The sequence below is a fragment of the Dermatophagoides farinae genome, chromosome 4 (genome assembly GCF_024713945.1).
Source record: "Dermatophagoides farinae isolate YC_2012a chromosome 4, ASM2471394v1, whole genome shotgun sequence".
In the NCBI taxonomy this organism is placed as follows: Eukaryota; Metazoa; Arthropoda; class Arachnida; order Sarcoptiformes; family Pyroglyphidae; genus Dermatophagoides; species Dermatophagoides farinae.
Genome location: NC_134680.1, coordinates 3,002,680 through 3,028,660, shown reverse-complemented (window position 1 = coordinate 3,028,660; position 25,981 = coordinate 3,002,680). Strand labels below are relative to the sequence as shown.

The 25,981-nt window shown below is 29.0% G+C and overlaps 1 protein-coding gene across 2 annotated transcripts in view; it reads left to right on the top strand.

Moving 5' to 3' along the window:
- The first annotated feature begins 727 nt into the window (after positions 1-727).
- mnb (minibrain) overlaps positions 728-25,981 on the top strand; it is a 44,343-nt gene continuing 19,089 nt past the window's right edge. The window contains exons 1-2 of one of the 2 annotated variants that reach the window (XM_047064529.2): positions 728-1,146; positions 2,311-4,114. In XM_047064529.2, coding sequence (XP_046920485.2) covers positions 4,081-4,114 — 34 coding nt within the window. In that variant the 5' untranslated portion in view covers positions 728-1,146; positions 2,311-4,080. Of the gene's footprint in view, positions 1,147-1,228; positions 1,289-2,310; positions 4,115-25,981 lie in introns of those variants that run through there. The other variant, XM_075729949.1, reaches the window with a different exon arrangement.

Genomic DNA, 25,981 nt, shown 5'->3' with positions numbered 1-25,981 from the left:
AATCAGGTAGTGGTATATTAATAAATGGATATAAATGGAATAAAAAAAATAATACCGGCGACTCACGATAATCAATGCTACTACTACAGAAAAAAAATTAACAACAACAACAAACAGATATCACAGTAACAAATATCATTCATCATTGTGAGAACATTGAACGCTCGTATATATATAGGCTCAAAATGATAATATTTACCCCTACTACCATCACACTCAATTCTTTGATTCTCGTTATCGATTAACAACAACAACAACAAAAACAAAAACAAGCCAACAAAACAATTGTAATATAAACATATGAAACACGTTTGCCAGTATATACGTTTTTTATTATCATTTCAATAACGCGCCAAATTTTTTCACAAACGTTCATGCTACTACTATTTTGAATTATTGGTTATGATTCATAAAAATAATTACAAATTTAGTTTAAAGTAGATAGTAGCATTATAATGAATTAGTATATTAAAGTTCAACCACACCATCATCATGGCCACTACTATTATTATACATCATCGTTTTTATATATAGTATGATGTATGCTATTTACAGAAGAATATTTTTTTGTATCCAACCACAAATACATAAAGTTCATTGATTGATATACCACTACTTTCTACATTGTGCAGTGTCTGCAGTGTTTGTGTATGTGTAGTATCTTGACATTTTCTAATGCCGATCATCATCATCATCATCATCATCCAATTGGTTAGTATCTTTTCATTGATTTGGTTTGTTCATTGTTGTCGTTGTCGTCTTCGTAGTCGTCGTCATCGCGCGCGCGGAGTCTTCGATCATCACCGCCACCGCCACCACCGTCATCATCATCATCATCATATTTTGGCCATGTCAATGTATGGTATATGACGGCCAATGTTTTTTTCTTTTGCATTTTCTCTTGCTCATCTCTTTTTCGAAAAATCGGGCTTAGTATTCTCATCATCGTCATCATCACCATCGTTATTATTTATTATTGTATTTTGTTGCTATGAATTGATTGATGTTTACTTACATTTTAAGTGAATGGAATTTCTGTTTATTTCCTTTGAATACAAGAAAAAAAAACATCTCGATTCTTTCTTTTTGAACATTCTACATTCTAAACCTTTGGTGTCTTATACACAACAGCGCACTGAAAAAAAGGTGAGATTCATATGAAAATACAAGCAAGTATTACTGACCAAACGAATGTTTTTACAACAAGAATGACCGAAGACAGAAGATTAAATTCTATTATGTTTGTGTTTGTATATGGATCATCAACATTATTGAATTCTAATCTATCGTAATTTGAATAATCTTTTTTCCTTGTGTCTCTAAATATATTTGTTTGTTTCGATTATCATTATCATCATCATCATCATCTTGATTATAATAGCCAAGAATAGCTAAGTGAAACACAGTGAAAATAAGTTTCTTTTTCTTCTAGAAATTAAAAAGTTTTGTGTGTTGCCTAAAAGAATTGTGAATTGAGAAGAAGGCTATTCATTCATGCAATTCAAATGAAAACAACAACAATAACAACATTGTACATGTGTATGTTAGTTGTAGACTTTAACATCATCATCACAATCATAATCAACGAATACGAATATGAATATACAAAACCCCAAAAAGTGAAACGAAAAATGACGATTGAGGCTCGAATTCTTTTCACAATAATAATAATAATAATAATAGATAATAATAGATAAAATATAATAGTGAGCCATATACACATGCATAAATATAAAATGAAAAACTACGCGCCAAAATAGCAATAACAAGCAGCAAACAATAACAAAAACAAAAACAACCTGAAAAGTACATGAAGACCAATTTGGATCATACTGGTTCGGTTCGATTCGTTTCGTTTGTGTGTGTGTGTGTCAGCTGGAATGTATTTTATTTCGGTTAAAAATAAAAGTTGTTGTTGTTGTTGTTGCTTATTTATATGGTGATGTCATAATCATTGTTTGTGTGTTTGTGAATTGGAAAAATAACGATGAAAAAAAACAAGAAAAAAAATTTTGAACGGATCACATTGCATCACATTGTTTGTTGTTGTTGTTGTTGTTGTTCAATACCCGCTATTTTTCATGATAACATATTTGTTGGATCCAAACTTTTTTTCTGTCTGTCATTCCAAAAATTGGCCTTGTTTTTGTTTGTCAGCCATAAACAAATGATTTGTTCAATGTTCTAATATGTTCTCTATGATGATGTTGATGACTCACATTTCCACAGGCCACAAGACATTGCTTTCCACCCACCCTCAAAAATTTTCATGATTGTATCATCTCTAATTTTGTTTTTTCTTTTCTTTAGATCCTATTCGGTATTCAAACAGTTGGATTTTGATTTTTTGAAATTTTCATTCATCTTGTGACCAACAAAAAAAAAACTGTGTGCATGTGCGTATGTGTTTACTTCAAATCTTGTGATGATGACGACCAACACCATATAGACCAAATGATGATTATCAAGCGAAATTTTTAAAAGAAAAAATGGAATGAAAATAAAAACAACCAACCAAATGTGAAAAGAAAATTGAAGAAAGTAAAAAAAAAAAAAAAAGATCAAAAGTCCAATATATCAAAACGAACGACGTCATTCGACGACAAACAATCAATGAATCGAACATTTTCATTATTAGATACACATCACTATTTGATTTGATTGATGAATAAATGAAATAGAGAGAGATAGAGAGAGAAAAAAAAATGACATGATGTAATCGATGCTATTACATGTGAAATTTTTATGAATGACGTAGACTCATTCTTTCTCTCTTGTCACTTGTATCTGCTACTTGTGTTTGTGTCCATCGTTTATACTAAATTCTATTTTTGTTTTAAAAATTGTGACCATAATCCACCTTCATTGATGAAGAAAATAAACATCATCATCATCATCATTATCAAAATTGATACAATTAAACAATAACCGGAATTGTGTTTTTTTTTATATGTTATTGTTTCCATCTGAATCAGATGGTAGTTATTCATCAATAAATGTCTGCCTGTCTGTTATTATGTAAAATAATAATACGCAATGTGTTGTGATTGATGCGTATGTGTGTGTGTGTGTGTGATGATCAAAGGAATAATGATGAATTGTTATAAACAACCAATCATTTGATGACGCGCCATCATTAATCTCATAAGCAGCTATGATTCATCATTACCGGAAATTATCATCATCATCATCATCATCATCATTGTATATTTTAGAATTATAATCATCTGAAAAATTGTTTTTTTTAGCTAGAAACAAAAAATTAACCATCTTTAACATATAATAATAAAATTCTTTAAAACTATAAGCTATTTTCATCTACAACATAGATTCTATGTCTTTGCGAGTGTGTATATGTTTTATCTGAAATTGCACTTTTTTTTTAGTTACATTACTACTGTTTTAATTTGTTTTCTTAGAATTTTGACATTTTTATCAACACAACAACCTACACCATCATCATCATCAACAACAACATCACCATCGTAAGACAAGATATTTTGTCCATTTCGGGCATTATTATTGTCTATGTCTGTCTGTCTTTGTGTCTGTTTATGTGAAACATAAATAAAATTGTTGCATCACTTGTTCTATGGAATTTTCGATTCCACATTTTTTCTCATTTTAATTTCTTTCATCTGTTTTTGATGATATCATCATCATCAGTATATTTATTTCGACAAACAAAAAATTATCCATTCATATTTTTATTCAAAGACAAAATCACTGTCTATCACATTTTTTCGTGTGTGTGTTTGTTGCTGTGTATGATATATTTGTTTGTTTGTTTGATCAATAACAACACCACCACAACTACAACAACAAAGTTAACCCTTTTTTTGGTCCAAATTTTTTTCTTTTTGTTTTTCATGATCATCATCTTGAAATAGGTTAATCTTTAACACCACCACCAACAACAACAACAATCAGTGTTTTTCAAATATTATTTGTGTGTGTGTGTGCTGTCTATGTGTGTACTACTTATCAAGAATTTGAATCTTTTTGTTTTGTTTTTGGTCATTTAAAAACAAATCATCATCTCATCATTTAACTCTGAATTTAAAAACAACAACAGATCCAATGTTACTGCCTTCGGTCATCATTGCCGATACAGGTAAGATTTTAATTGATTTTATTTAATGAATGAAAGACATTTTTTTTGATACAAATAAAGTAGAAATAAAATTCAGTAAATTGATCGGATCTTGCCATTTTGATATGCATTTATTATATACATAAAATACGTAAAAGTTTTTTTTTTGAATGATAATATCACACAATAGAGTATATTGCTGCTTGTTTCGTAAATCTATCAAAGACCGAACGGGCTTTGTAAACCTCCACCCCTCACACACACACACACACTACAACTTGACTTGAACTTTCAAAATGACTTGACCAGATTTTTTTTTTGAGAACCACTTGTCGGGTTTTTATTTTTTTTGGTCATTCACATTGTACACACACACACACAGACAAACACTCTTCATAAACAGCATACAGTAATAACGATATCCAATTTGGTTTATATGGAAAACAAAATAGATGATGATGATTGTAAGATGAAGAACAGATGCCTTTTTCTTTTTTGATTTTTGATTCTCACCAGACACACACACACAAACATTCAATAAAAACAGATTTTTTTTGTCCTGTTTTTGTTTACTAAACTACTGTTTCTGCCTTCAACAAGACTTGATTGCTAGCTATAAGCTTTAGCCATCAAGGCCATGTTTTTTCTCGATCTGACCTGACCTGTTGTTTCAAGTGAGAGTGAAAAGTTGTTGTTGTTGTTGTTGAGGAGGAGAAATAGGACCAAATAGGCTATCTGTGTTATGGTAGGATGTTGTTGGTTGTTGTTTTTTCCCGTCTAGAATTCGATCTGAATAAAACTTTTGTGATAGATAGAATATGTTGTAAAGATTCATTAAATCAATAATTATATAATAACAAAACGTTAGAAATTTTGACATGTCTTTTCTCTGATGATTTGAATCGATTTTTTTCTTTTCTTTTAATTCTGGTAGTAGAATTGTCGGATGAGAAAGTTGTCATTTGTTTGTGTTTTTTTTTTGTTAAAAATTTCTCATTCTACACAAATAATATCGGAAAAGAGATTGTGGGAGTAGGAGTAGGAATGTTGTCATCGTTTTTTGTTATCGAATCAATTTGTTTGATAATGAACATACGATCACCAGATCTAATTATTAATTTGTTTGTTTGATTGATCGATCGTTCGATGGATTGATTGATTGATTGTAATACATTGTATCAAGCAAAAAAGCAGGAAATCCAATAGTATATGTATGATCATCATCAACATCATCATTTTTTTAACCACTTGACTTTTTTTCTGATTGATTTTCTGTGTTTGTTTGATTGATTGATTGCTTGATTGATTGATTGATTCAATGATGATGATGATTATTATATAATTTATATCGCATTCTTGAAGAAGAATTCTAGCCATGTGTACCTGTGTGTTTTATTGAATATATAAGTATATATACACACATACACATGATGAGGATGATCGGTGGTTTGCCAGACAGTCAATTTTTTTCTGGATTATGTTTGCGTTTTTTTCCTATTTTTAGTTCAAATGTACCGATTTTTACAAATGGATCACAAATGAATGAATGATGATCAGTTTGATGATTGGATTTAATGAAAAATGTTCCATTGACATTAAGAAACTGTTATTGTTGTTGTGGCGGTGGTGGTGGTGATGAAATTATACCACTCGATTTACAATCGATTATTTTTTATTTGGCTTCTTGCCCAATATAATTTATTAGTCGGCAACTATATTATATTTTGGCATCATCGTATTTTTATTTGAATGAATTTTTTGTCGTTTTTTCGTCTCAAATTTCGTTTGTCTTTGATTTTTTTTTCAAAAAAAAAAAAAAAAATTCCATCATCCCATCAGACCATGAACAACGAAATGTTTTGTTTTTTTTTATGTCTAGGTTAAATATTCTATTGAGCAAAATTGACTTTGTCGATTTTTTTTGCTTTTGTTTTTATAGCTATGAAAGCATTGATATTCAACGGGTTAATCATCATCATCAATAACAACAAAATTACCAAACAAAAAAAAATTATAAAGAAAAAGATTATTTTTTTTTCTTTAGTTTAAAAAAAACACATGATCAATCATGCAATCACACATCAGGTCAGTGCTGATTCTGATCAATTTGAAAATCTTTTTTTTTCTCATAATTCCATCATAATAATTGGTTTTTTTGTTTTTTTTTTTGTTTTGGATAATTAATCCGAATGAAGCATGTGTTGAAACTTACTGCTACTACTATCGCCACCACCACCCCCCAATGAATACAAGATAAGGACAATATTATGGTTTGATCAAAAAACTACTTGAAATTCTGTTGATGTGGTGAACAAAAAAAATAATCCAACCACAATCATTAAATTATAACCAATCAAACTCTTCTTGTTTTCAATGTCCTCAGTTAACCTTTTTTTTTGTTGTTATTTTCATCATCATCAAATGATCAAACAAAAATGTATCATTTATCATTCGATTTTCGTTTGCTTGTTGTTATTATTATTATTATTATTTTAGCTTATAAAACATATTCCAATTCCAATCCAGAATCTTTGAATAACCCTCCCCCGTCGATGCATGCATATACATGGTTTTTTTTCAATTCTTTTTTCCATTCTATTCTTTGCGCGCTTGATTAGTTAATCCTCATTTGTTATTGTCATCTATCTATAGCAGAGGTGGCCAATCTGCGGCTCGCGAGCCACATTTCTCACAGAGCTCTATTGAACAGGGGGCGCACTTTGGCCACCCCTGATCTATAGTATACAATAACATAGATCCAATTTGTATGTATAATATATAAGACAGATAAATATATAGATATGGTCTAAAAAGAATAATGTGAAACAAAACGACAACAACAGCAAAAAAAAATGTTGTCATCCATATTGTCATCACCATAGATGACCACCACCAAGATGTGAGCTATAAAAAAAAGATGTTAATTGTATGTGAAATGTAAAACAAAAGATCAGATCATTTGATTTGTAGCTTTGGTTGTTTGGTTAATAGTTCACAATAGTGGTGGTGGTGGTGGTGATGGTGGTTATTGTCCAAACAAACAAAACAAAAAACAAGAGAAGAGAAAAAATTTGTACAATCGGATTTTCTTTCACATTATCCGATTCTAATATATCTCATTTTTTCATCTTCATTCATTCATTCATTTTTTTTTGTTCGTTTGCCTCGAATTTGGTTTTGTTTGTTTGTTCTGCGATAGATAGATAAATACCATGATAAAATGTATCATTTCCAGTGCATTTGTGTTTCGGTTATTTTTTTTCGACGTTAACAAGCAAACGAAAAAAAAAGAAAATATGAAAAACCGGCCTTATAATAACCAAAAAGAAAATGAAAAAAGAGCAAACTAGACATAAATTTTTTTTCCCATGTGCTGGTATTTTTTATTTTATTTATTTTTTTCTCTTACCCCATTGAAATAAAAGCAAATTTTCTAAACAAATATAAATTATCAATGGAAGAAAAAAAGTTAAAAAACCCTGAATTGACTATAGGAATTTTTGATTGTGTGTTTGTGGATCCATAGGCTAATAATACAACCGATTAATTTCAATTAGATAATCTGCTATAGTAGTGGTATGTTGTTGTTGTTATTCCATACATTCTACCAAACTAAAAATATTCGATGATTATGATACAATCATTATCATCACGTACAATCATCATCGTCATCATCATCAAAACAAATAAAAATGTTCTATCGAATCGATAAATATGATGACCGATTGCCGTATTAGTTGAAATTAGACGGGCCAATTTTTTCTTGTTTCGCCTCATTTTTGACCATTATCCACACACACACACACACACACAATATGGATGGATCATTATTTGAAACAAAAAGAAAGAAAAAAAGATTTCTACTCGTATAGAATTGTTGTTTGGTTTTTCTTTTGTTTGTTTTTGTATTTTTCTCTGTTTGTGTTTGTGTGTGTATGTTTGCAATATCCAAAATTTCTATAATTCCCGGATTCAATTCCATTCGGAATATATTTTATAGTGAAATGAAAGTGGGAAAAAGGGGAAAGTCATGAAGTAGCATTGAAGAGTTATGAATTTAAGAACATTTATGTTTATGATGATTAATCATAACAAAACAAAAACACATCGATCTCCATTTTGATTTCGAAAAACGATAAGCTGAAATAAAAAAAAAACTCATTATTACTAAATGGCCAATTTGAATTTCGACCCAGAAAAAAAATGAGATAGAAAAAAAAATACTTAATCCTTGCCCGGGCTTTTTTTCCCGTTTGTTTGTAATTGTATTGGATTCATTCATTCATAATCCATCATTAAATGAATATATATTTACTTTTATTCTTGCATCATCAACTTATCCACAGTTATTGTTATTGTAGATCAAATAATAAATCCAATCAATTTGATAAATATTTTACAATATATAAGTCAATTCTTTATTTTCTAACACAATTATTATATCTTTATATATACCTTATTTGATTTTGATTTAATTATTGAATAAAATGAATTTGTTTCAAATTTTTTGTTTATATGTTTGACATTTAGAATTTGATATTGCACTGTGTCTGTGTGTGTTTGTGTGTGTGTATGATGAATTTCAAAGAAATTTTTTTTTTTTACTTTTCATTTTTTATCTAACACCTTTTTTTGGTTGTTGTTGTTGTTGTTTTTTATGCAAGTTGTTTGTTTGCCCATTTAATGAATGAATGAACTGTGAAAAATGCCAAAAGGCGTGTTTGTCTGTGGATTTAGATTTAAAATAGAAAGATCCGATTTGAAATATTATGTAATCATTTCTTGATGGTTTCGGGTTTTTTTTCGTTTTTTTTTTGTTTTGTTGCACCACGTTGATCCGTTAATATGCAACAATGTTTGTTGTGTGTAGCATATGACTTTCAACAATTATGATTACACATCTACCATTTCGATTCTAACAATAAAAAAAACATGTAAATCAAATCAATCAATGAATCATTTGGTTTTATCATTTAATTAAATAATATTCGTGGTTGTTGGTTCTTACTATTTTATGCCGAATTCATTGGGGTTTTTTTCTGTTTGTTTATTTGTTTATTTGACACTCCCCTACGCTCTTATACAGAATGAGAAAATTTTTTGAAGAGATTTATTTTTCCTGTTTGGAATCATTTTTTTTTTGTTTTATTGTTTTATTGTTTTTACTAATAATGATGATGACATTCAAAGTTGAAAGCTAATTTCCAATAATCATCATCATCATCAAAAACATTTATTCATCAAATTTGATATCGATAAAAGTTAGTAGTGGTGGTAACAAATGTCTACTGCTGCTGGTGTTATCGTACATTAACCCAATGTTATGTGTGTGTGTGTGTGTGTGTTTGTGTTTAATGTTTTTTTCTAATAATGAGGCTCGACTCTTCTTGACCTGGTAATCTCAGTTATCGTATTTTATTATATCAAATTTAGTTCTACATATTTAAAAAAAACAACATTATGGACGGAAATTATTTGAATTTTTTTCCAGAAAAAAATGCCGACATATTTTGTCAATGGATATTTTTTTTTATTCAATGATTTTTGTTTTTATTAATCAAAAAAAAAAAACATTTAAAAATTTTCATTGCTGACTGAAAACACACCAGGCATATGTTTAGAGTGTGTGTGTATGTGTGTGGTTATTGATCTTATCGAACCCACAAAAAAATGTAAAAAAAAGAGAGGTTCATATATATATCACACACACTATTTTGGTCAATTGAAAAAATTATTTTTTCCACATTCCATTACCATGACGACATCACATTTAACATATACAGGGGTGGTGGTGGGGCAAATGAGGTCGAGTGACGATTATTTTCTATTTTTTGTAACCAAAAAAAAAAAAATTATTCATTAAAATAAAAACAACAAGACCATGTGTCCTGTGATGAATAAATTGATGGATAAACTAAATTTGTTTGGTGATCACACCGCCCTCCCCCTCAAGTTTGTCAAGTCTTTATCGACTTTCGTGACTATTAGATTATCATGATGATGATGATGATGATGGTGGTGGTGGTTGTGAGATTATTTTCATTGAACTTTATCCATATAGTTCATAGGTTTTTTTTTGGTGATGGTGGACATGTGTTAACTATGAATTTTTTTTTTAATTTCGTTTTTTATTTTGTTGCTTGTTTCTAATAGTACCCGTCTCCGGTATTTTATTCATATTCGGTACCAATCAATCAATCATTGTCATCATTTTCACATCAATTTTGTTGATCTTATGATATTGGATAAAAAAAAATACTTGTGTATGTTCGATTTACGATACATTGGCTTGGATAGTAGCAAAAAAAAAAAAAAAAAAATACTATTCACATTTATGAAAATGATTTGATTTGATTTGATTGATTAAACAACAAATATATTGATTATTATGATAAAAAAAGGGTTATACATCCGTTTTCAACGTTTATGATTGTTTGTTGTCATCGTCGTTTACTATGATATGACGTGTTTATTGTAATTTAATTTAATTTTTACATTCACATAATGGTTCTAACGACAACTATCCATCCTGTGTGTGTGTGTGTTTGTTTGCTTGCATGTATACCCCGTTTTAGCATTTACATTTAAAACAAAATTTATTTCATTCAGATAAATTTTGAAGGATAATTTTTTTTTTTTTTTTTGATTTTGTTCATTGAAAAAAATACATTTTATTTTATGTTCTCTCTCTTTCTCTCTCTGTGCGTGTGTTTATATGTGTGTGCGTTTCTGATAAAAAAAAGATGAAAAGAAAAACACATACACACACACACACTTGTGACATGTATCTTGGATTTCAATACATCTATGTATGTATTGTATGTATGTCTTATAAAGTTTATTTTAGTCGGTAGACAACAAACAACACACGCATATACACTTGTATTATATTTATAGGAATAATATATAGCAAAAATAAGAATATGATGATGAACCAAAAATAAAATAAATAAAAAACATTTATTTGTCTGAATGTATGTTTGATTGAAGCATAATGTGATGATGATGATGATGATGATTGGTGATGAAACACATCAAGAGAGAATGAAAGAAAAAGAAAAAAAAATAAATAAAAAAAAGAGGAAAAATACCAGACGCCTGACGTGAATTTAATATATATTATTGACGCCGTTTTTTTTTGTTTTTTTCATTGTGTCGACATTATGCAGAATATACGAGTATACAATTGAATCTAAGAGATTGATATAAATTAAAGTATTGTAAAGAGTTGAATTTTTTTTATCTCTCTCTATCTGTGTGTGTGTGTGTGTGTGTGTGTGTGTGTGTGTGTGTGTGTGTGTGGTCGTCGTCTGACATTTATCATTTTTTTTTCATTTCGTTGTTTGTTTTCACCTAGTTTTTTTTCAATATTTTCATTAATGATTATTTCTCCTACATTGTAATTTAATTTTACTGGTGCAATTTCATTTTTTTTTCTTTCTATCTTTCGGACAATTTAATCACCGGATATGTATATATGTTATTGTTGTTCATCATATACTGTTTAGATATCTATCTGTCTAGATATCAGTCTGTCTGGTTTTCTTGCTCGATGTCTGATGTATCAATGATGATTTTAGGCGTCATGAATAATGAGAAGATGATTGTAAAAGAATGACTATAGAAAATAGATAGAAAGAGAGTCTCTTTATCTCATCCTGTTGCTTTTTTTTATGACGTCAACAACAACTACAGCTAGCAATCCAGGATATTACTTTGGATATAATAATTCACCGGTTCATTCATTATAATATAACCGCATTCCCGAAATTATTGAAATTGTTTCTCTCTCTCTCTTTTTGCTTGCTATCTATTTCTCGGCTTCTTGTTATACCACGGATACTATATTATTTATTTATTATAAATCAAAACTATGTAGAACATCGAGTGTTAGAAAGAGAAAAAATCGATTTAAATTGACCGTATTTTTCCCGGAAAGCGACAGATAGAAAGAGAGATATGACCTTGTTTTTTTCTGAATAAACATTCATTGTAAATACATCTAAATAGTTGAAGAAATTCTTCTGCGAACCTCTTGAATCCTTTCACGGTATTTTTTTTTCATTTAAAGGCACCACAACCTTTCATGTTTTCATATAAATAACCAGTTGATTTTGATTTTTTTTTCTCTCCCGTTCATTTGCCATGGTCATCATCATCATCATTAACATTGTTAATCGTTGTTGATACCGATATCGAGAAACTAGGGGTTTTTGTTCTAACCCAATTTTTAATTCATAATAAAAAGTAAAAAAAAATCCATTATGAGTTTCTGGAAAAAGATAATTTTTCTTTTATTTTCTGTTGAACACTATAAAAATATATCATCTTTTTTTTTTTTTTTTTTTTTGGATTGTTAAATATTTGTTTGTATTATTATTTGTATTAAGAAGACAGGAAAAAAATGAAATGTATGGCGCCTAATATATGGCGCCATATTCATCATCATCATCATCATTATCATACACATAACAAACACGCACGCATTAACCTACAATATATTAGATTCTATTATAAATGTGGACTTTGGTCGTTGTCGTCGTTGTTTTAATTTTCATTTTTTTTTTTTGGCTAGTAAAACACATTTCCCTTAACCTAATACAACAACAACAACAACAAATGAATGGATACATTGTATCCAAGGCATCGATCGATCGATTCATCAAAGAAAAAAGACATTAAATCTTGGCTTTTTTTAAGAAAAATTTTTTATTTGATTTGATTTAATTTCACTTCATCGAATAAATGAATGAATCAATTTTCTTTTCTACATTATTATTAGAAAAATTTGATCACGTGAACAACACATACACATGCAACATGAATGTTGTATTTGATAATTTAAATATTAATATAATGAATACATCATCACATCATATACCGCCTCTTTTTAGACGATAGACGTTTTATGATGATGCTATGGTTTATTTTCTTAATTTTCACATCATTTCTCAGTTGTTTTTTTTCAAATGGATGAATTGATTGACGGAAATATATTCGATATTGATGATGATGGTGGATGAATGTTTATTTCTGTCTGTTGCCAACATAATGATGATTCAATGGAATCCATAGTAACCATGATTTTTATACGATACACGATAAGACGTGTTTATTTGTCACTTTGTAGCATTGCTTTTCTTTGCTTTAGCCACATTTTTTTTCAATATTATTTTGTTATAATTCTTATCCGACTGTGTATATGTGTGTGATGTGTACCTTTAGCTTTTTTGTATCAAAAAAAAAAAAAGAAAATGATTACTCCATTGGTGGTACTTGACGATGATTATGATGAATATGTGTATGTGTTTCATTCCAAATAGCAATTATTCCATTCAATTCATTCACTGATCTGGTTTTCATCAATGAAAATAATGAAAATTGAAATTGAAAATTTGACATTTGACACTTATTAACATTGGAAAAAAAGTTTGTTCAATATTTTAAAAATTATATACGGTCTTTTAATAGTTTGCTAGCTTGCTTGTAAAAAAAAAATTCAAGGGCGCCAAATATTTCTTGAATTATATTAATATATAGGGCTTATAATCATCATTATCCACTGGTAATTGATGGTGATGCCAGTATGTACTATTGATTGAATTTACTACTACCCAACAACAACATTATCAATAACAATTTTTTCAATAAATTCATGGCGTTCATTGCCATAATTTCAATTCACATGTTTGTTGTTCGATATCGATGTGTCTATATTACGACGCATGCGATATTTGATTTTTTTCGAAAAAAAGCACTTGTTGATTCTTTTTTTTTTTTTTTTTGTTGATCGAATCGATGAATCTAGATACAACCACCACCACTCCCGATGACATCCTCCCCTCAACAATCTAGTCTGTCTGTCTTATTTGGATTAAAAAAAAAAATTATTTTTTTACATTTCAAATGTGAACAGGTATTGTGTGTGTGTGTGTGTGTTTGTCTAGCCATCGATCGATGATTATATATAACCCTTCTTCTTCTTCCTCCTCCTTCTTGTCTGGCTGTCTACCCCCCCCAATCACCATCACCACCACTTGGCGTGAATATGGTTGTTGACACCGAATAAGCAACTAATGTACTAACAACGTTTTGATGTTAATATTGATTAACCCGTCCGATGATAATGATGATGGTGAAAACTATTAGTTGTTATTAATACATTAATACATTTGAAATAAAAGTGTTAATGTATTATATTTTTTGTACTACACACAAACCCTCCCCGGTTTTTTGAGATGTAGCGGCATAGTTTGAAGTTAGCTCACAAATTCAAAGTGTAATACCTCTTACTTATTTTCTATGCTCCCAAACCGGGAGGTTTTTTGAGTATAAAATCAGATATTTAGAATCTGAAAATCGAATTTACCATGGTATCATGAATGGAAAAAAATTAACACTTCGACTGCTACTGCTGCTGCTGCTCATGCTTGGTGACAAACCAACAAATTACATCGATGATTTGAAACAATTTTATTAAATTTCAATAATTCATAATTTATCCATGTCAAAGTTCAATAACATTAAATAAAATTGTCACTTTTTTATTTTTCAAATGACTTGAATTCCATCATCATCATCAGGCAAGACTTAATTTGACTTTTCTATCTATACAGAGAGAGAGAGAGAGAGATGATTCCCTGATTTTTTTTTTGGCTTTGTACAAAATCAAAATCCAATCATAGAGCATTCATTGATGTGTGAATATATGGGATCCCATGGAGAAATTTGTGGGCTACAAATGTGATATTTTGGTTCTAAAAGCGCAGGCTTACAATCTTATTAGAATGTTCTAAAATCGATCGATTTTAGAACGAAAATGGAAGATCTTTAGCGCGCTTTAAGCAGAAAAATAGAACCATTGCAGCCCATCACGTGATCACAATTTACAGGGAACTTTTCACCTGAATGAAATAAATTTCCGAAATTATTCTCATATTCTGCATATCCGCTGCTTCATATTTTGATCATTTTATTTTATTTTAATAAAGTTTATTTATTATAAAAGAAAACCTCTTATACCATTATAAATAGGGGATAAAAAGAAAAAAATTATATACAGAAAATAATCAATCGGTTATAAATATTGGAAAACAAAATTTTTCATCTCCAGATAAAATTGAACCAAAATAAAATTTAGATCTCCACAAAATAATAAATGACCATAAATCGAGGAAAAGAAGTATCTAGTAGTTCTTCCATCTTGATTAGATTTTCATCGATAGCACCAATTGTAAAGCATGATGTTTTTCAAAAAATATTTGACCAGAGAAATTGGACAAAGATATCGATCAACCTTGCCTTGTACGTTCCATTAAGTTTTTTTTGTAAAAATCTATTTGGTTGGTATGATTTTCTTAGAATTATTGGACAAAAAAAGAATGATCTTTGGGAAAGCAGGTTACTCATTTCGTTGCCGTTGGTACTCATGTAGAGGTGTGATTCAATGAATAAATTTTCATCGATAATCCCAATTATAAAGCATGATGTTTTCCAAAAAATATTTGGCCAATGAAATTAGACAAAGATCATACGAAATATAGGACAAATTTGTTCCATCTTTTGCATATTGATTTGCTAATTCATTGCCGATAATTCAAGAAAAATTAGTCTATATTTAAATAAAAGAATTTTTTCAATTTACCGCGCAATTCCTTTCTTGTCATTATCATTATCATCATTATGCAAACGTTTATTAAATGTGACATCATTTTTAATAGCTTCCAAAATATCATCATATTTCGACCATGATTCCAATTCAACTTCATTAAGATAACCAGTTCGTCATTCAAATCCTATATCGAATTCGAATACCATTTTATGATCATATTTTTGTTACAATACAAAAGTATGACAAGAAAATGAATCTTTATCACTATTAAATGAAAAAATGACATGAAACATAAATATTAAGAACACAGCAAATCTCTTACCATCTGTTGATAATAGACAACCAAAAAAAAAATTCAATTTTTCAAAATTGAAACATTGAAATTTCAATTTTTACATTAACACTCAAACTTAAAACATCAACATGTTTTTTTTCAATCATAAATCGAATTGTTATGTTATAATTCGAACTTATTAAGAAATGCATAATAGTCATCAGGTTAAACTTTTGAACGTAACGCAAAAAATGCAAAACGCGCATGCCCTTAACGGAAATCTTTAGAAAATTCAAAGCGAGAAAAATTTTGAGCTACTTTTTTTCTAAAAAAATCTACTTTGGGCTATTTTTCTTCTAAAGCACCAAAATATCACATTTGTAGCCCTCAAATTTTTCCATGGGTATATATTTCAATATTTCCAAAATATTCTATTTCTAGACCAAAAAAAAAAAAAAAATAAATGGAATAAGAAAATTGAATTTTTTTTTTTTTTGAATGGTTGTTCTTATCTCTTATATTCTCGTCGAGGATATCGGTATCAGGAGAAAAAATGAATGAATCAAAAGGATTTTCATATTTATTTCAAATAAAAATTTACAATTCTGTCATGTTTGTTTGTTTGTTTGTTTGTTGTGTAGGTGGTCAAGTTTTCGATTTTTCTTTTCTTTTCAGTTTTAGTCTTTTTCTTTCTCGTTGCAATTTCAATCAAGAGTTTTTTTTTTGCCAAATATTGCCTGTTATCACTTGTCAATCTTGTGAATTTTTTTTCTTGTTGTCTTTCATTTGTTCGTTTGGCAAAATATATCCTGTATATGCGTTTATTTATGTATGGTTTGTAGGTCGGTAACTTCTACCAAAAAAAAAAAAAAAAAAAAAAATTCTGAAAAAAGGTTGGTCGAATTGTTCTAGTCGTTGATGTTCGTAGCTAAAAATGTTCACAATGTTTTTTCTTTCATCACCTCCTCCGTATTTTTTTTTCTATTCACTGTTTTAAATTGATATGACATCGATATCTACCTTTTGTGTTTGTGTCTATATGTATGTATGTCTGCGTATTTTTTCGTTTATATGTGTGTGTTATTGTAAAAGAAACATTGGAAGAAAACAGAAAGAAAAATGTTGTTAAAAATCTTGAAATAAAAAAAGAAAATATATTTTTTTTTTCAAATCAAATCAAAATTGTAAACCAAAAACAGAAACAGAAAAAAAACTTGGCATCAAGAATATTATACCGGTGTATAATATAATGTTTGTAAGTGTGTGAAAATTGATATGATGGCTGCTTCTGCTTGTTCTATCAAAAAACATACATACATACAGACAGATCATATCGAATCACGATGTCAATCGGTCATTCCTATCAATCTATCTCCATCTTTATCCATTCATTCATTGCACTCACACACACACACACACATTGACCTCTTTGACCCCTTTCACCTTTTTCTTTTATTATCGTTGTTGATGGAAGGTTTAGGTTATATATCAAATTTCATTTCATATTATGAATTGAAATTTTTTCCATTTCTTTTTTTCTCTTTCCCTTCTTTGTACATTTCATCATTGTTTTTTTTTTTTTTTTTTTGATGTTCAACATACAAGAAAAAAAATAAAACCAAATATATGAATTGAATGAATTGCATTTTATTATTATTATTATATTTACCCGGCGGCTTGTCAATGTTGTTGTTTTGTGATTTAAAAATAAAATATTGCAATTAATTTATTGTAGATTTTTACATTTCATATATAGAATAAATATTCTATTGTTATAAGCAATAATACAATAATTAATTATTTACAACAGCCCCCCCAAAATTGAAAACGTTTTTCTTTTGTTTTTTGTTTAAATGGTTTTGTAAGAAAATCATGTGTTTTTCACCAGGAATATTTCAATGATTTAAATTATCTAGAACATATTCTCTTCTAATATCTATATGTTTAGAATGTCTTTGTGGTCCATCTTTAAAAATTTTTAATGCGGATTGATTATCAGTTTTAATAATCTCTATATCATTGATTAATCTGCTTATTAAACATTCAGCTACACCTAATGATATGGCATAATATTCAGCTGTTGAAATAGATACTGTTTTTGTTTTTTACTCATCCAGCCAATTGTTGAACCATAGTATTTTATTAAAACACCACTAATTGATTTTCTTCCAGGTGTTGTTCCAAAATCAGAATCAGTAAATACAGTAAGATGTTCATCATTAAAATGACCAAGATTTAAAGAAACATTCAATGATCCCTTTAAATAACGAATAATGAACAATTCCAAATATGTTTTGTTGGTTCATGCAAAGACAAAATATTTACACTAGCTGCTATGTCTGGTCTTGATCTATTAGCAATATATTGAAGACAACCAATAATTTTTTGAGTTGATTCTATATCATATTTCACTCTTGACATTAACATTGAAATCACCCAAAGGAATCTTTACATCTCTTGAATCCTTCAAATCATATGTTTTGATCAACTCTTCTATATATCCTTTTTGACTTATTTGAAAAATATTTTTTTCTTTTCGTATTTCCAAACCACAAAAATTCTTAAAATGTATGTTTTGACAACAAATTTACTATATTTTCGATTTCACAATCTTATAATAAGATATCATCTACATACACTACGATGATAACTTTCTTACTTGAATGTATAAACAAACATTTATCATTCAAACTTCTGATAAAACCAACATCTTGAAGAATACTGTTTAATTTTTCAAACCAACATCTTGGAGATTGTTTCAAACCATATAAACTTTTTTTCAATTTCCAAATTATATTTTCTTTCTTATGTCTTTTAGGTGGTTCAACATATATATCTTCTTTTAAATCTCCATTTAAAAAAGCTGTTTTAACATCTAAATGCGTTACAGCCAAATTATTAATAGCTGCATATGTTAAAACTATTCGTATTGTAGTAAAATTTGTAACAGGAGAATAAATATCATGATAATCAATGTCTTTAACTTGACTGAAACCTTGACAAATTAAACGAGCTTTAAAACGATCTATATTGCCTTTTTCATCTGATTTAATTGTAAAGATATAGCGACTACCAACTATATTCTTAACATTTTCTTTTGATCTTTCTACTTCTTCAAAAACACCATGTTTTAAAATTGAATTGAATTCTTCATTTATTGCAAGATTCCAAAGAGACGATTCTTTTGACTTCATAGCTTCATCATATGTTTTTGGTATTATCACTTGATCTTTTAATAATAAACCAGCTTGAAATCTTTCAGGCGGAATACCAAAATTTGATCTGTTAGAACGACGTAATCCTGTAACATGATTATCTTCTTCATTTTCTTCAGAAATATCCAATTCTTCACTTTCAATATTATACATTTGATTTTCATTATTCAAATTATAATCACTAATTAACTGATTTGTCTCTGAGTCTTTTCCTTCACACTTCCAATAGAATTCTTCGTCCAAAACGTGAACATTTCTTGAAAAAATTATTTTTGATTCATATGGATCATATAAACGATAAGCTTTATGATAATCTGAATATCCCATAAATACAAATTTTTTGCTTGTCGGCGAAAATTTTGATCTTAAATCACTCGGTATATGATGATATGCAACGGAACCAAAAATATGTAAATCACCAACATTACAATTAGTAGTAAATAGTAATTCATATGGTGACTTACCAAGACTTGTGTTTGGAATTAAATTGTAGGTAAATGTTGCATTCAGTAAAGCTTCTGGCCACATCTCAACTGGTGCATTTGACTGAGATAACAACACTCTCGTCATTGTTGATAAACTTTGAATCATTCGTTCTGCTTTTCCATTTTGCTGATGACAATATGGTACAGTTTTTTCATGTTTTATTCCTTCTTCGATGAGAAAATTTTCAAAAATGGCAGATATATATTCACCACCATTATCAGAACGAATTGCTTTAATCTTTAAATCGGTTTGTTTTTCCATTAATGCTTTATATTTTTTGAAAACATCAAAGATATCAGACTTTTTCTTTAATACATATGTGGTAACATGACTTGAAAAATCATCAATAAATACAACATAACAAGTCATTCCATTCAAACCAATAGGACAAATACAAATATCAGTATGAATTAATTCCAAAGGTTTACGATTTCCATTATCAGACAAAGGATAAGGAAGTTGTTTTTGCTTATTCATTAAACAATCTTCACATTTTTTCTCGGCTTTCAAGAAAACATTTTTATAATTTCTAGTAATTTGTGATGACTTATTTATTCCAGGATGTCCAAATTTCAGATGCCATTTATAACTATCATCAGATTTCTTATTGATTATTGAACAACACATGTTTTTCAAATGACACAATTGATATAAACCATCTTTCCAAGTTGCAATTGCAACAATACAATTATTTTTATAAATATTAATTGATTCGTTTTTACATGATAATATATATCCACATTCGCCAAGTTTTTTCATTGAAATAAGATTAAATTTCAAATTCGGTACAAACTTTGCATTTTTTAAAATAATTTCATTTATATTCTTTCCATATTCACAAGATAATTTTACATCTCCTTCACCAATAATCGATTCTGTGCTACCATTAGCACATTCAACTTGTCCGTATGATGTTTTCAAGTTGTTAAAGAAATCTTTTGAAGATATATAATGACAACTTGCTCCAGAATCAAGAATAAAAAGATGCTTTTCATTCTTGTTACAAATAAACAAAGAGAAATAATTTGAATTATCTTTAATAGAACTTTCATCAACAACAGAATTCACTTCTAAAATTTTTTTTTCAAGATCATTTTTCTTTTTATAACAATAACGTTCAATATGTCCTTGTAATTTACAATAATGACATATAATTGATTTAGAACGTTTGGCAATTAAAACTTTTTCATTTCTTTCTTTCTCATTATTCAATAAACGTTTTTCTTCTTCTAAAATTCTAAGTTGTACAACATTCCATTTTAACTTTGTTTCATCAGTTGTATCAAAATGTTGCCATAAAGATTGTAATTCCTCAGGTAAATTCAACAGTAAAAGCAAAACACGATTATGCTCATGACCCGACCAAGATAATTCTTCAAACATTTTCTTCATTTCATCAATATACTTGTTTAATTCTCCAATTTTTCCTTTTGTATTCATTAGTTTCTTTGCCAATAATAAAATTGATAAAAAACCAACTTTATTATATCTTTCTTCTAAAACCTTCAAAGCACGATAAGGTGTTTCACAATCCAATATATATTCGACCACATCTTCTGAACATGTTGACATTATTAAATTTAGTGCTCTTTTTAACTTCATAACTTTGTTAAAATCAACTACCAAGATATCTTCTTCAAATAAAGATTCCAATTCAAGAATTCGCTTTGACCAAACCGATAATTTTTGGTTATTATTAAACGAATCCATTTTAATTCGAAAAATAAATTCAAATTTAATCACAAAACAAGAAATTCAAAAAAAGTTCAGTCTCATAATCTGAGAAAAATTATTGCAATTAATTTATTGTAGATTTTTACATAAATATTTATAAGAATAATACAATAATTAATTATTTACAACAGTTTTGTGATTACCGGGTTGAGACTATATTAGTGAATCGTATATATATGGTGGAATGATCAAAAAAAAAAAAAAAAAATGATTGCTATTAATTTGTTTGGTCGGTTCGTCCAGTTAAAAATGCACTTAAACTTTGAACTATTTGATGTGTAATAAAAGGAAATCCAATTTTTGTCTCTATGTTTATATTTTGAATGAATTTAGGTGATTCTCTTTCTTTCTTTCTTTTTTTCTTTTGATTGATTGATTAATCCGCCCTAAAATCTTTCTATATACAGTGTGAACTCTACTTACGAATAAATACGTTTCAGAAGAATGTTCGTAAGTCGAATTTCTAACATTTTAATGATGTATTAGATGGTAAGAATAGTACTGTCGTTTTTTTGTATAACATTTTGGAATGACTCTCACAAAAAATCGGTAAAGGTTTCGACATCGTGTGTGACCTCGATTTATTCTTCGATGACCATACTTTAATTTAAAAATAAATTTTTTTCAACTTTGACCACCGGAAGTGGTGGCCGGCCTCTGTTTTTCGACCCATTAAAAATCGAAATTTTAGCCATTTTGATTTTTGCTCGTGGTGACCCCGACCAAAGAGTTAAAATTCATCTGACTACTCAATGCAAATTCTACATGTCCTGGGAGTTGAAAAAAATTATGGGCGTAATTTTTCCTCAACTCATCCTTTCTCAAGAGCGGATCAAATTCCGGTCGGTCGCTATCACCCACTGTGTTATTCAGCCATAGGAAAAATATGCGTCAAAATGAAATTTTTAAAAAATTTTGATCAATTATCGCACGACACGTTTTCCGCTAACCAAAAAGTCAACAAAAAAATTTGGTTGACCAAAAATTCCAAATTTTTTCCAATTTTAAAAATCGCATAACCGATCATGCAATTCATGTGCCGTCAGCCACTCTGCCAATGGCATTGCCCATTGAAATTGCTAGCAGTCTAGTTGAATGTTGATAGCTGCCGACCGGATTTTGATCCGCTCTTGAGAAAGGATGAGTTGAGGAAAAATTACGCCCATAATTTTTTTCAACTCCCAGGACATGTGGAATTTGCATTGAGTGGTCAGATGAATTTTAACTCTTTGGTCGGGGTCACCACGAGCAAAAATCAAAATGGCTAAAATTTCGATTTTTAATGGGTCCAAAAACAGAGGCCGGCCACCACTTCCTGTGGTCAAAGTTGGAAAAAATTTATTTTTAAATTAAAGTATGGTCATCGAAGAATAAATCGAGGTCACACACGATGTCGAAACCTTTACCGATTTTTTGTGAGAGTCATTCCAAAATGTTATACAAAAAAACGACAGTACTATTCTTACCATCTAATATATTAAAAACGCTTCCATTCAAAATTAGGAAATTAATTTGAATAAATGATAGACTTTTGCATATGTGCGTTTAATGTCTGGTTGAAATTCAAAAATTTCATCATTTATGATAATTCATCAGTTTATTCGACAACTAAAAAATCATCATTGGTTGATTCTACATTCTTTTTTCGTTGGAAAATTTCAGAATTTTAAATTGAAATTTTTTTTTTTGCTAAAATTTTGTCCAAATTTTCGTAAGTCGAGTGTTCGTAAGGCTACAGACAAGTATGACAAACTTTTTTCCACAGTGCTTCGTGGTCTGTGGCTGACTTCTAATGGGCCCCACGCTCAAGTTGAGTATCCACTGTAAAAAAATAATCATGCAACAATCACAACCGGGTGTATGATTATATAATGATTGGCTTTAAAATTGTTAAACCCGGGAGTGTGTGCGGTGGAGGGGAAGTCAATAGAATTTTCTCATCTTTTTCTTTCACTCAAATTGAATGGATTATGGTGATGATGATGATGACTGAAAAAATGAAAAAAAAATCACAAATAAATTATAATATAAAAATAAAATGAAAAAATAGCCAAATCCATTGCTACTGCTATTTGCAAACATGAAGACAATTTTTGTCTGTTTTTTTTTGTTTTGTTTTGTTTGACCAGCACGAGAGCGTTACGCATAATTTGATTTTGATTAGATTTGATTGATAAAAAAATATGGTGATTAAAGTATGAATTAGTGCTTGTGTGTGAACAAATAGAATCCCGAACATTGGTGATTTTGTACATCAATAAAAATTGGATGATTATTTAGGAAATGGTTGAAATTATTTTGGTTTGATTCATCAATTGTGCGTTTCGTGAATACACAATATTATATTATAATATAATAATGACGATGGTATCATCAAAAACTTTCGAAAATACTGTAATAATGGTGTGTTAAAATTATTATTATTATTATTAATTTTATTCTCTTTCTATTAGTATGATAGCAAATCAAAACAAATTAGAAACATTGTATTCAAGATTGAGACTAGAATTCACCCTTTCATCATTCCTTCATTCATTCATACAGGTTAATGATGTTTAATAAAAACATTGTCTTTCTTTTCTTTGGTTTATAATATAAATTGTTATTGTTATTATCTTCACCAACTTCCATCATCGTGCTTCTGGAATTTTATTCTTACTTCATATGACTTGAAAAAGTCAATGATCAATTCATTTTTCGATGGATATTTCGGTCAAATATAAAATAGCACATTTTTTTATTTTTTGTCAAAAAAAAGTAATCGAGAAATATCCATTCAATAGGGAATTTTCTTTTTCACTGTCTTCTGGTCGATTTTCCATATAGACATTAAGTCTGGACATTGTCGAACCATGATTGATGGACCAATGAATTTAAAACTGACCAACCAATCAACCAGTGAAGCAAACATCAACGGTCATTGAGCTTTTTTTTTTTGTTCATCCGAATATAAGTTTTTCCAACTTTGGCTTACTTGCTGATACACACTTGATTAACAATGATCACCATAAATTCTATTTTGTGAAGAATTTAATGATGACCTTTTTTCTCTTTGGTTGTTGTTGTCGCTTTGACCGATTGTGTGGGGAGGTCATTCATTCATTCTGAATATTTCAATATGGTCATTTTTTGTCTGGTGAAATTTTGCGAAAGACCGGTTACACTTGTCAGTGAGAAAGAAAAAAGAAAACAAATATTTAGTTTTTCACCTGTCTGGTCTGTCTATACTGAATAATAAAATTGAATAACAATGTAACTCTTTTTTTCTGCATACACTTGACGAATGTCCATTCATTGCCATACAAAACCGAATTTATTCCTTCCCCTTCCATTATTTTTTTTCAATAGGGGGGTATGATCATCATCGAATGATGATTCGTTCATTCGATGATAATCATTGGCAAAATTCAAATTTCTGAACACAATCGGTAATGTACCCGCCATTGCAATTTGAATTGAATCGATGAAAAGATGATGGTTGATTTTTTTTTCTCCTCTTCTTCTTATTCTCTTTCAAAATTACAACAATTTTATATATTCAAATGAATATTTTAAGCCAGTGAGAGAGAGAAAAAAAATTGGAAAAGATTTCATTCACCCAAAAGTGGTTTTTTGTTGTCGTTGTTGTATTATAAACCAATCCAATCGAATCAAACGAATCGAATCTATGGCAATTCAATTCAATTCATTTTTATTTTTCATCTAAACATAAGTCGATTTGATCAAAGAAAACCAAAAAAAATGATTCGATCATCATCGTTCGTTTGTAATCATCAATAGATAGATTCAGCATAAAAGCAGTAATAACAACAACAACAACAACAATTTATAGATCGATTTTGATTTATTGGTCAAGTCGTTTGTGAAGAATGGTTTACATATTGTGTGTGTCTGTGTGTGTGTTGAGATGATCGGCCGACCATTTTTTTTTCATATGTATGTGTTTTTGGTTACGGCAACAGTTTTTTTTAGTTATAACAACAATAATCAAAAAATACTTGATGATGATGATGATGATGACAGTCTAACCTTAACCTCTTGCCACCCCTTTCATTTGTTTCCTACCCTCTTTTCTTTTCCAACACACAAGTTTTATTTTTTTTTTTGTGATCTGGATGCAAATTTTTTTTTTGATAGTTTTTCCATTTCTCTCTCTTTAGGTAAGTGTATGTTTGTGTGATGATCGGGAATTTCAAATTTATGAATTTTTCGATTTTTTCCATTTATTTGAATGTCCGGATCGAACGTGACATTTTTTTTTTTTTTTTTTGGTGTTGCTGTTATTTTTTTTATATGGATCAAAAATAAGAAACTTTTTACCGGAAATGATGAGGACGATGATGTTTACAACGAGATGAATAAATCTATTTGATATTCGTTCATCACATAAATTTTATGCAATTTGATGAGAATTTTTTTTCTGAATTCTAGAAACAAATGAAAAAAAGTACCAATTGTCATTGTTTTTTTTTTCGTTGTTCAAAATCAAACCACATTTAGAAAAGTTTGTTTTTTTTCTTTTCATTTAACTAAATAATCCGAATGTATGTATGTATAGTTTATGTACA